Here is a 12833-nt window from a genome sequence, read left to right as displayed (position 1 = left end):
TCCTAGCTAGCTTCATAATGTAATGGCCAGGGTATACCACTTGATATCAGGTGATAGTTGTTTGTTTCGGCGCTATATTGTACGACATTTGTTGCAACGAATTATTATTAATAATATGAAATTATAATTGTAATTTGAATTCGTAAATTATTGTCGAATAAATTTTCTTCTACTTTTAGCTAGTTATTACAAGTAATATATAAAAAAATACTTAACAATACATCAGATTTAGATTTAGATTCATATTCAGAATATGAACTTTGACTTTACATTTTAGATTAGTTAAAAGCCTTAAAAGAATTTTATAACTACAGCAGAAATATAAAGTTAAAATTTCTTTTTGTCAGATATTCGAAAGCAATTTTAAAGGAAAACTGATTTTTTTATCATTCTTATATTTTTTGTTTTGTGTATACGAAATCATTATTTATTAATGACTAGAATATTAATGAGAAGAACCTTACTTTAGTGATACTCTCAAACATGTTTGTAGGTCAACGATTAAGTAACCGAAATCGGAATTAATTCAGTAGAATATAGTATCCGCTAGAAAGAGACGCGAACGTATAACCTGTTCGGCGTGCCAGCATCGCTTGGAATCATAGTAACCACAACTGTGATATAAATATGAGGGATATGGCCGGAACCACACAAACGAGCTTGGCTTGTTGTTGAAGAGACAACCACACGTGTGGCCAGCGATTAGCTAATTAAAATGGCTACTTTTGTAAGTATATATTCAAAGAAAAAATAAAAAAAATATTAGCTATTATAAAATAAACATTTGATCATTGTTATTTCAGACTCAACTTGCAGTTTTAGGAATATTGATTTGTAGCAGTAATGCAGGCTACTTACATGGTAGCCACGGCAGTCTCTCAGCACCACCATTACCATCTTCATACTCTTCTTCCGCCTCTTCAAGCTTCTCTCCGAGCAGTTTCCCATCGGGGTCTTTACCTTCAGCTTCCTTTTCTGGAAATGGATTCATTAGTGGATCACACGGCAGCGGTTTTGATGCATCTGCAAGTGCAGGTCCCATTCATAGTGGAGCAAGCTTGCCCGGAGCTAGTGGGATAAGCGGATCTTTGGGATCATCTCTAGAAGGATCTTTTAGCGGATCTTCATTCGGATCTTTCGGCGGATCATTAGGCGGACCTTCTCTTGCAGGTGGCGATGCACCGCCTCCCGGAGCTAAAGCTCCAGTAATTACCGAAATTCACGGTCTGGCTAACAGTAATGGAGCCCCAACTAAATACCGTGTTCGCGACGAAACATACCAGGTAGTGCGCGAAGTGACCCATAGAGTACCTCAGCCAGTGCCCGTTCCAGTGCCGCAACAAGTAAAGATTCCAGTACCACAGCCTTATCCTGTCAAAGTGCCCGTTGTGAGAAATGTGCCGGTACCAGTTCTAAAGATCAAACATGTTAAAGTCGACAAACCAGTGCCTTATCCAGTTGAGAAGATCGTTAAAGTACCCGTCGAGAGAGTAGTAGAGGTGCCAGTAGATCATCCTGTACCAGTCGAGAAGGTTGTCGAAGTTCCCATTGTAAAAGTGGTGAAAGTACCTGTTCATGTTGTCAAAACCTACCCCGTACCAGTGGTGAAGACAGTACATCACAAGGCGCATGTTAGCCATAGCCATGGACACGAAAAGGAACACGGCCACGGCTGGTCGCTTTGGTAAATGGAGGATCTCCACAAGGCTACCGATGAACGTCATTAACAAAATATTTTACACCTCTCTACTAGTCTAACCATTTTGTAAATATTTGCGAACATAAGCTCATCGAGAGGCTGCAATGTAGGGTGATAACTAAGTCATTAAGTTAGGTCAAGAATTGTCTTTTCGAATGATTTTCACCTCAGTTTGTACATAGTAATATAAGTTTCGTTATTTTAATAAAATGATTATCCAAAGACTCAGTATTTTTAATTAATTTATGCTGTACATACATTACAAAACTATTACGACCATTGACAATACATAAATATAAAAATAACAACAAGTTTATATCACCACTTTTTGAGTTATTAGGCGCCATACGTCATACTCAAAATAATAATAACGATAATTTGATTCAACTTATTTAAAAAAAAAAACTAACGTAACTGTTAAGGTGAGAAGTCGACTGCATTTAAGTCTTAGATTAAAAAATATTATACAAATAACCTAACAAAAAAAGAGAAATCTTCATCTAATCTTAACATGTCATTTTGTCCTTTTTAAGATAAATATACCTTTTAAATAAATTTTAATGTTATAATATATACTTACATACTTACGATATACTTATTAAGAAATATCAAGATAGCGAGCAGAAATTTACATAATTATTATTATGTAATAAAATTTGAATATTATTATTGTGTTTTCTAAATTTCGGTCCATCGTCCGGACCTTAAAGGCTCGAGTGACCATCATTTCTGCGCGTATCTTGATCTGCCTAGTGCCATTTCAATTTACCGATCCGCTAGACCATCTGTGTAATTTATTACCAGGCTTAATTCAGAAATTATAAAACTAAATACTCTTCTACTGATTAAACATGAACATCTATCAACAATGATAAATGGGTACTATTTTTTTTCAAATGGAACTATTAGGCTCATAGTATGATGTAAGATATGTATGTACATATAAACATATATTTATATATGTATATGTATTGAAAGTTATCTAAGATTGTAGTTTTATACATGATATCGATAATTCCTTCGTAACGACACATTACTTTTTGTAGCACAAATCATTAAACAAGTAGCACCCCCGTTTTTGTAAAAAAAATATATTGGTATTAAAAAGCTATTTCGAACGATTATCTATTACACGATTTATTTATTAATAGAATACCAATTATTTAAACCTTATTTTAATACTTTTTAATAAGAAAGACCGTAATCTCGAAGTGGATTATCACCTAAGGTCACACAAAACTACCACCCGCCTGCTACTTAATCGTCATCATTATTTCAAACACAGATATAGGGTTATCCCGTAGATTATTAATAGAACTGATAGAAAGCGTTATGCATCCACCGCCTTCCGAAAACTAAGTCCTCTGTTCACCTAATAAACGGAAGACTCACGCTGCGGTTGCTGGTTCCTGGTCACTCTAAAACCTTAATATCCCAACAACCATCTGTTCTGCGCGCTATTTCAGCTTCCAGTTTTTACTAATTTAAACAATTTTACAAAGTAAGTTAAACAAATTATTAATAAAATGTAGAGAAATACTACGAAAATCAAATCTCTTCTTAATAACGCCTAATGCGTTTACTCTTACTTTTTATATGAATTAAAATGTCTTTTCACGGTAGACTAGCCACTTTCGAAATAAAGATTTGAATTTTTTTTGTTTTGAAAATAAAAAGTTGTGTGGCCTGGACAACTTTTATTTTCTAAGCCTTTTAACAACTTTTAATTCCGCTCTCATCTTTCCTGCAAGAAAGTTTCTTGTTTGATAAAAATGAAATATGTATACAAAGTTTATCTAATACAGATAATAGTTTGTTTATTGCTACTTGGACCATCCTTATCCTTTCTTATCATTATTATCATGTCAGACGGTAGACGCCCACTGCATGGCAAAGGCCTCCCCCAAAGATCGTCCCCACGATGATCGGTCTTGCCCAGCTCCTATCCAGCGACTTCCCACGACCTGGACTATATTGTCATTCCACCTACACCCCCTTTTCAATTTCACTCTATGTTAATTGATGGATACAATTGTATTATACCTGATTTTTAACATCGAACTCAAGACTCACGGATAGAAAATCCGCAATATAAAAAACTAACAAAAGACTAACAGGATTAATATTACTAATAAAATAATTTATTTTACGAAGTAACATTATATAAAGGGTTCGCTACCAGTACCATTAAGCTAGAGATACACTCGATATGCGACGAATAAAGGTGAGTGATGATATAAATTACGTTATACGTCTGTGCACATATAAACCAGATTAGAGACAGGTTTGAACAAGCTGAGCTTAAAATTACGTAAAAGGTGACACGGAAACAGCCGGAAGAAGTCGAAAATATCGGTCATTCGAAAACTGATTAGCATATATTTTCTCACGACCAGGTGAAACTATACAGAGAAACCTCAAACCAGTTTTATATGGAATTATTATAATAATTTCGCGTTGCTCAATGAAGGGCGGTTATGTTAAAATTAGGTGGCGTAACAGAGCCTGAACGTCGCACAAATTAAAAAATTTGATCAAGAAACGTTGCATACTAATTTTATAGTGTGTTGCTGAAAGATGGCCATGGTCATCTATTAATATTAATAAGATTTGTAACTAAAATTAATTTGTTTTGCAAGAAGGGACAAGCCTATAATTTACTAAAGTTTTTTTTTTTTTAAATTATTCGTCTTACTTCACACCAGCAGTAAAATATATGATAACAGTTTACATTAATTACGTATATAGTACAATATAAAATATGTTTGCCTATTGCAGTCGTACGCAGGCCATAATTATACTAGCTTATGTTTAAAAGTTAAAAAATTAATAAGACAGAAAAACAATAACAAATGGCTCTGTAATTAATAACACAAGTCATGAATTTTATATTAATAACAATATTATTCGTAAAATTTAAACGTTTATTTTATAAAAACTGTAATAAAAAGGTGAATAATAAACATCGTTCGATAAATTTTTTTGAAATAAAGCCACGACAGCTTCATACATTGCACTCGATTACAATATCGGCAACTAAAAAGTTGCGAGAAAACCACAAGGAATCAAACAGAATGTTTATGCGATGACAAATGCACTGTGTGTGTACACTATGCAAAACATTGCGCTGTGAATAGAGAAGTTAAACGAAAAAATCAGCCACAGAATCGCGCTTCACCCTAAGACAATTTGTAGTTCCATTATCTTAGTATTAATATTATTTACAGAATTCTTAAAACCGGAACATAATATTGGTAAGAATAAACTTATACCATTAAACAAAAATACCTGCAAATTAATTAATTAAGACAAACTCGATTTAATCAATTTATTTATTTGTCACAAAAATACAGTATTTTAAAGTATTGCATCATATAAACTATTCGTTTATTTTGTGCTAACATTTACTTAGATTATAAACTAAATATTATTAACATAATTTAATATTTAGCTAAATTTTATCAACTTCAAATAAATAAAATGACTGTAACTACTTTAAAAAAGTTACTTTGCTTATGAACAATTAATGAAGTACAAAACTATTAAATTTAAAATACAGTAAATTTAAGATTAAAACAAAAATTCATTGATTTTAAATTATTTTACTTTAGTTAACGTCAACTCTGATAAGGCATATCAAAAAAATGTAAGTCCACGTTATATTATTTAATACGTGAGCAAGAAACAATTAAAGTTAGTATAAAAATTAGTAAACAATTACTTAGCCAAAAATAGAAAGAAGTTTTTTGCCACCGGGAATAAATAACGTTGAAGCTAACAAAATTTACCCAACTGTAATACATTAACACCGAAAAACTAGGGACATATAACCTATGATACATCCGTCGCTGTTAATTTATGCACGGGCGTTGTATCGAAAAACCTGTATAAATATGTGCTGCCACCGCTTTAACAAATCACAAACCACCGAAACTCGAAACAGACAACAACAACTTTAACTTAGCTGGCTCTAAGCGTTTAGCTAAAAGCCATGGCGTTTGTTGTAAGTTTTAAAATGTAAAACATTTTAACTATATTATTAAATATAATTTTATTTAAATAATAAATCTTCCATTCCCGTTACATTTCAGATGAAACTACTATTTTTGACAACCTTAGCGTTATATGCTAACGCAGGGATCCTTACTGGACAACACAGTGCTGATTCCTTTTTATCATCTGCAATCAATTCTCCATCAGCAAACTTTGGTGCACCATCGTCGTCTTACGGACCACCTGCCCCATCTTCAGATTTAAGTGGACCAAGTGCGAGTTCTTTTGGACAAAGTTTCGATGACCACTCCTCAAGTTCAGGTGGCTTCAGCAGCGGAGCTGAGTTCGGAGAGAGTCACAGTTTCTCCAGTGGTTCCATTGGAAGTGGAAGTGGATATGATAGTTCTGGGTTCAATGGCGCTGGTTTCGGCGATGCAGGCACAGGCAGTGCCCCAGATATTTCTGGTCCGTCTTTAGATGCAGGCTCACTACCGAGTGCACCAGCTCTTGGAGGTAATGATGGCGGTTTACTGAGTGCTTCTGATGCCTCTGGTCCTGCTTTTGGAAATGGTGGTTCAGATGGACTCGGTGGCCCCGCCGCAGCGGGCGCCCTTGGAGCTCCTCGTGTCATTGGTACCTCTGTCTCAGTTGGCCGTCCAATAACCTCCGCTTCTAGATACGAATTACAATCAGTCGTGCAAAACGTTGTACGTCGCGTTCCTATTGAAGTAACACGTCATGTGCAAGTCGCTGTACCTCAACCTGTAGCCGTGCCTGTCCGCCAAGAAGTGAAAGTTCCAGTGCCACAACCATACCCCGTCCACGTTGATGTCGTTAAACACGTCCCTTACCCTGTCTACAAAACTGAACATGTTGAGGTTGAGAGACCAGTCCCTGTGGAGGTGGTGAAACACGTGCCTTTTGAAGTCATCAAGAAAGTGCCCGTCCCTGTGGAGAGACCGTACGAGGTGATCAAGAAAGTCCACGTACCAGTTGAGAAGCATGTAGAAGTACCCGTAGCCGTATGGAAGCCTTACCCTATTCACATCATTAAACACGTTACCCACTACAAAAAGAAGAGCTGCTGCTGGTAAAAAATAATAAACAGTCATGATCGTACCAAATAGTGAACACAATTGTAAATATTCAGTCATTAGCTATAAAAATAAAATGTTTATATTTTCTTAGAAATCGTATTAAAACAGTTTTATTTTTTCGAACCTTCCCCGTGTTAACTTACAACGTAAAAAAAATTGTTAAAAAAATTCGACAATCAAAATTTTTATAGCCGAGACCAAATTCAAGCTAACATGAAAAAAATAAATAATTACCAAAGCTGATTCTTAAAAATATTATTATCCAGTGATATATATTAATTATTTGAATGTTATGATTATTTCAAATACTGATAATTGACGATAAACATTTTCACATATTGTATGAGATTATAACTAAATAATTTTATACATCTAAAAGAAAATAGGAACAATAAGTATATTTGTTTGTTATACCAAGTCTCTTTACTAAAAATAAACAAACTGTTTACAAGATTTCTTAATATGGTTACTACGAAATATTAATAAACATTTTTAATTTATTAATACGTGAACAAACAAGTCTTAAATTAGATATTTTGTACTATAAACCAAACAAAGATAACGAAGTCTCATAGATGGTGTATTTTTTATTATTTTATGATTTTGAAGTAAATACAAAACTGTCTTTTATTTATGTAAAACCTGAAGAATTATTGTCAGAAACCCATATATTACTGAAAAATATGTAAAGCTGACAATTATGTGAATATTAATTCATCCAACTTGTTCAATATATAAGTTCGAACGCCTGTTATACATTGATTGGATTCGTTTTTGACTTCCAGCTTAACATTTTAATGTAACTTATGACTAAGAAGAGTAACTGTCTAAAGTGGCAGTTGCTTATCGCTCCAGAGTGGCGCCTATGAGCTGGTAGACGGATTTGGAGGAGGCCTATGCCTTACAGTGGACATCTATCAGCTGAAAAGAAGAAGCGAAATTGTGTACGTGTTTAGATTACATTTCGTAAAAATTTGGTTTAAAAATGAAATAAATTGAGTGTATACAAATATTTAAAGTAACGCAACAACTGTTCAAGAGATAGTATTTTTTTAATGCTGAAAACTTAAAAACTATGTAGTTATGCATTAAATATAGCTTTCTTTTTATAAAATATTATATATATTATATAAAATATTATATATATTTCATGCTTACCTGAAAAATGATGTAGCCTATAAAGAACTTAGTAAATGATGTCCAGTAATTAGTTTTTATTTCTTATGTTTTGGTTTTATTGTTCGATTTGATTATTTCTAACTTTATCTTATTTATGCACGCACGCTTAACTTCTTTTCGGTTTAAAAGTGCTGGATTTTTTTCTATTTCCTGTGTTTTATCATGACAACATCCATTCTAAATATTACACTTGTAAAATATTCATTTAGCGACCATAACTACGACGCGTGACAATGCTTTGGACATATATTAACTTTTTTTTTAAAATAGTTCAACATCGTCATCGATTCTGCATTAAATACCCAATACACACGAAATTTGTGTCAGCAATTGGGTCTTTCTGTATATACAAAATAAAGCTCCGATAATCTGCAATTTTATGACATTATACTATAAAGCATGGTTGCACAGACTTATTAAGACTAGGGGCCACTCGGGCAAATCATGAACTGATGGCGGGCCGGTCGCCAGAAATTTAAATAATTAATTTATTTTGGTTTTATTCTGGTATATAATTCAATATTTTTCGAATGTACAAGAGTATTATTTTTGCTGTCGGCGGGCCACCAGTATTAGACCGGCGGGCCGCGGTCTGTGCAGCCATGCTATAAAGCCATAGTAATTATGAACAAGCCTGCATATTTCAACGTGTGTTATGCAATATCTTGAGGGTACGCGATGACCAGCAAGGGGTTCTTAAAAATTTTATGAACTATCATATATTCCAACCGGTACTATTGGAAGCCAGTAGTGGACGCCTTACGGCTGAAATGATAAAAATATATACAATACTAGTCCAGAACTAGATGTATTTTAAAAATTAACGTTATGAGTTAGATATAAGTAATTAATAGTTTGTAGGGAAACTAAACAAGTTTTAGCGAGTAGGTATTAAGATATCAGAGTAGATGATAAATTACGTTCATTAAGAGGTACGAGAACCAAAATTAGGTTGCTTAGCTTTGTAATAAACGAGCTTGACAAACTTCGTAACATGTAACAAGTGTTGTTGTAGGTTTTTATGTGATTGATGAGTTAGGAAGGTTATTCAACTTATTGTTAGTTATACAACGAAACAACATTGCGCTATGCATATTTTTAAATATAAATTCCTGCTGTGACCACGTTTAAGTTCATCTTTAGATCTTCAACATCATTATTATTATCCTTTCAGCCGTAAAGCGTCCATTACTGAACATAGGTGACCCTCCAGATTTCTATTAAGTTATTATAAAAAAGTACACCTTAATATTAAAGAATTTCATAAACTATGCTCAATTACAACTGAGATATATCATACTTGCACACATCAGACAGCCCTTAGAAGATTTCCAGCTAATAATCTGACATTTTCCGTACAAACCTTAACTTTTACACTGTATTTCAATTCGATATCACTTATTTTAAATTCACAGTAACTGTTGTTGGTTCTCTGCCATCTAGCGGAAAGTATAATACTTAGTGTTAAGTTTTTTTAACCACATTGTTCTTATTCCACAAGAGATGGAGTGAAATTTATTTCTCGTTAGCTACATCAGAGTTCATTGAACTTTATTAAACATCACATATATGACGTAACAGCAGGTAAAATTAAATTATGGAAAATTTTGAAGTGGGTCAGGCCTGATTATATAATGTTTGTAATCGCGCAGATGTTATCTTTTTTGTTTTACTGTCGCCCATCTATTAGACAAAAAGAAAATTAATATTTTAATTTTTATTACACTACAAGATTGTCGAGTATACTTTTTTGTATTAATAGCAAATTTCAAACAATTGAAATATTTTACGTTTTATTAGACTTGATTTATGAAATTACGTGTGCATATTTTGTTCTTAAATTCATACATTTTTAAGGCCTGGCCTGTATAAACATCACAATTAAAAAATGTTTAACCATCGATATCTACATATTCACATCAATGTTTTCACTAAATTAAAAATTTAGATTTATGTTATCTTAACTAATTGAATAACATTTGTAAAGTTATATCAACACAGCCTAATTTAGCTTCCACTTGGTTAATAAATATTATTGAACTATAAAAATAATTTAAGTAAAATCCACATTTTAATTATCTCCCGTTTATTCTCCTCCCGTAATTAGATCCTGTCTATCATTATATTCATTTTGACTACCAAGGAAATAAGATATCTTTGTTGAATGAACTAATCCTGAAGGAAAAGTATAAAGATTTCTAAAAAATATTCCTTTCAAAACATTGTTGTTTCCTTCGATAATTCGCCTCCTTTCCATTACCATCCCTGCAGAATACTACGGGTTATAATTTTTGTTTAATCCCGTTTTTCTATCACAATATTTCAATTTTACTTTTCCTCTTTTTATTGCTTACTCAAATTATTTCTTTCTTTTTATACTCACCTCTATCACCTTCCTGCAATACTACAGTTAGGTGTGGCGACTTGCCATTTGACTTATCAATGAGGGGATTTTACCCTCCTTTCGAGTTATAGATTACAAAAGGCCAAATAGAGCTGTTGGTAACAAAGGGAGCATTTATCTAATAAACATTAGAAATGTAACTTTTACTTCATATGGAAAACAAACGAATTGTAATTTCATCGGTGTTATTTCATCAAAATTACCAAACAATTATAAAAGCCTTTTGAACTGTCATAACAATAGAAGTTAAGATCTGAAAGTCGGTTATCAAACCCATCATGAGTTTAACTCTATTGTGGTTTACAATCATCAACACACAATTTTAAAAATCAATACACATATTTGTAAAATGTCAACACAATCTTTGACACCGTTGTAGGCATCTGTTAAAGTTATAAAAATTAACATTTACATATTATAAAAAGAGGTCTAATTTTTATGTTTTCGAAATCGCCCACCCAGTTCGTAACTTAAAAATGCCTACGTAAATTTGCATATATAGTTTATTAATTCAAAAAACGTAAACGTAACTAATGTCTGCGCCCTGTTTCTAATTATGTGATGCCTTTAAATTTTGATGAAATTTCGAAAACTTGACTTTTGTATAAAATAAGTGTTGGTTTCTCATTTTGCATAGACTTCCCTTGGAGCCCTTCGCAGCCACTTGTGCATTGTCACCATGAATACTTTAGTAAGTTTATTTATAAATTGGTTTAAAAGTGAATGTAGTGTAAATAAAAAATCCTTTAATTTCAACCGTTATATCTCGTATTTTACACTGTTTGTTAGTGAAAATATAGAAAATATTACATTATTAAAAAAAAACTCATTCAATAAACTTTGGTATTTAAAATATTAATAAGAAACAACATTCGATTTCAAATGTAAAAATAAAATTTCTAAATTTTATGCCAAATCCAGTCTTCTGTTTTTGATTCGCATTAAAAAGAAACATTTGTTACAGTTTTGGTTTATGTTTTTGGCCTTCGCTGTAGTGCTTGTACAATCGAAACAATTGGACCCCGGGCCACAAACATTCGTCGAAAAGACACTAACGGTCCAAAGACCTCAAAAGAGGTATGCCATCAAGGAAGTTGTAGTATACTTAACACCCAGCCAAATAAAAGCAATACAAGAAGGTAAAGGTTACATTAGTACTGAACTTGAAGACCAAACTGAAGGCGCGGAAGCAAATCAAGATGAGTTAGAGGAGAGTCAACCTGAACAGAGTGATATTTTCGATCTGAGCCCTGCACAATTAGACTCACAAAGATTAGTAGGAGAACAACAGATTCCTTCTTTAATACCGGTCAATGAGCTTAATTTAGAACAAATAGGAGAAGAACCACAGTTATCTTGGCCTGAAGAAAAGAAATTTATTCCATCACCCGAAGATGCTTATGCTTATTGGCGTTATTACCCTGAAACTGAGACACAAACTGAACAAACCCAACAGGAGCCAGAAGAAAGCGCGGAAGTAGTTGAAGAACTCCAGCCAGAAGTCCCACAAGCACAACAGCAAAGATATAAACTAGTTCCTTACGACACTGCGACTGGAAAAAATGTATCCAACACGACTAAAGCTCCTCAAGAGGACCCTATTAGAGAGCGCTGGCTACGTTTATTAGAATTGAATCGTGCTCAAATAAGAAAACAATTATCTAGTACCGAAAGAACTACCAGCACAATAACGACGACAGAAAAGCCAAAAGCTAAATCTGAGTCCACGTTTAGTAGACTGCAATTCTCAGCGAGGTATAATGATCAAAAGCAAGCAATTGAGAACGAAGAACGTAAGAAGAGTCAATCAGAAAAGCAAAATGCGACACGACCGGTATCTCTTACTAACAGTACGTCGCTCCTAATTCGCAAGGAGGTGACTATTACAAAACATCAACAGGCACCGCTTATCAAACATGTTAAAGTTCCAACTCCCGTGTTAGTGCCGATTCCGGAACCATTTGAGGTTAAAGTACCCCATCCATTCCCTGTGCCCCTGGAATTTTTTAGACCAGTGTCTAATCAAATAGCAAAAATTAAAAAGTTGGATCCGAAAATTTCCCCAACACCGACTGAAACCGAAATACCTAGAATTTTACGAGTAAAAAAACCTACGGTCGCTTCTACAGAAAAACCAGCAAGTGAACGTAGAGTAGTTTCCGGTGGTAAGAAAGAAGTTACCGCAGAAGTTCCTTCTCGACAGAGAGGTCAGCCTGAAAGCATAACTATCATTCGCCATACATGGGAAAATTAGAACTTAATGTCTTTTGTTTTTGTGAAAATTGTTGTTATTCTTGGTGACGTTTAACTATTAATTATATTTTGTTACCACAGAAACAGTTTTCATTATTTCACGATGATTACCACTGGTGCTAAGATTTGAAAATGTGTAATATAAACGTCTTTATTCTATAATTAATATATACAATATTATTTTATGAAAGTTCATCTGAGAAGTAGA

General features: G+C 33.4%; 3 protein-coding genes across 3 annotated transcripts; all 3 read left to right on the top strand.

The window, feature by feature from the left end:
• Positions 1 to 669: 669 nt before the first annotated feature.
• On the top strand, positions 670 to 1804 carry LOC137930874 (tetra-peptide repeat homeobox protein 1-like). Its single transcript, XM_068774220.1, has 2 exons — positions 670 to 727; positions 804 to 1804. The coding sequence occupies exons 1-2, from the start codon at positions 716 to 718 to the stop codon at positions 1686 to 1688; spliced, it is 897 nt and encodes a 298-aa protein (XP_068630321.1). The 5' UTR covers positions 670 to 715; the 3' UTR covers positions 1689 to 1804.
• Positions 1805 to 5633: 3829 nt separating this feature from the next.
• Positions 5634 to 6818, top strand: LOC137930866 (uncharacterized PE-PGRS family protein PE_PGRS10-like). The gene is made up of 2 exons (XM_068774207.1): positions 5634 to 5702; positions 5791 to 6818. Exons 1-2 carry the CDS (start codon positions 5691 to 5693, stop codon positions 6784 to 6786), a joined length of 1008 nt encoding a protein of 335 aa, XP_068630308.1. The 5' UTR covers positions 5634 to 5690; the 3' UTR covers positions 6787 to 6818.
• Positions 6819 to 11051: 4233 nt separating this feature from the next.
• On the top strand, positions 11052 to 12626 carry LOC137932218 (uncharacterized). Its single transcript, XM_068775822.1, has 2 exons — positions 11052 to 11063; positions 11337 to 12626. The coding sequence occupies exons 1-2, from the start codon at positions 11052 to 11054 to the stop codon at positions 12624 to 12626; spliced, it is 1302 nt and encodes a 433-aa protein (XP_068631923.1).
• Positions 12627 to 12833: the final 207 nt, after the last annotated feature.

The sequence above is a fragment of the Battus philenor genome, unplaced genomic scaffold (genome assembly GCF_028537555.1).
Source record: "Battus philenor isolate CCGP_79_NKW_IND1 unplaced genomic scaffold, ilBatPhil1.0.hap1 SCAF_11, whole genome shotgun sequence".
Classification (NCBI taxonomy): Eukaryota; Metazoa; Arthropoda; class Insecta; order Lepidoptera; family Papilionidae; genus Battus; species Battus philenor.
This window is presented reverse-complemented; position numbering and strand designations above follow the sequence as displayed.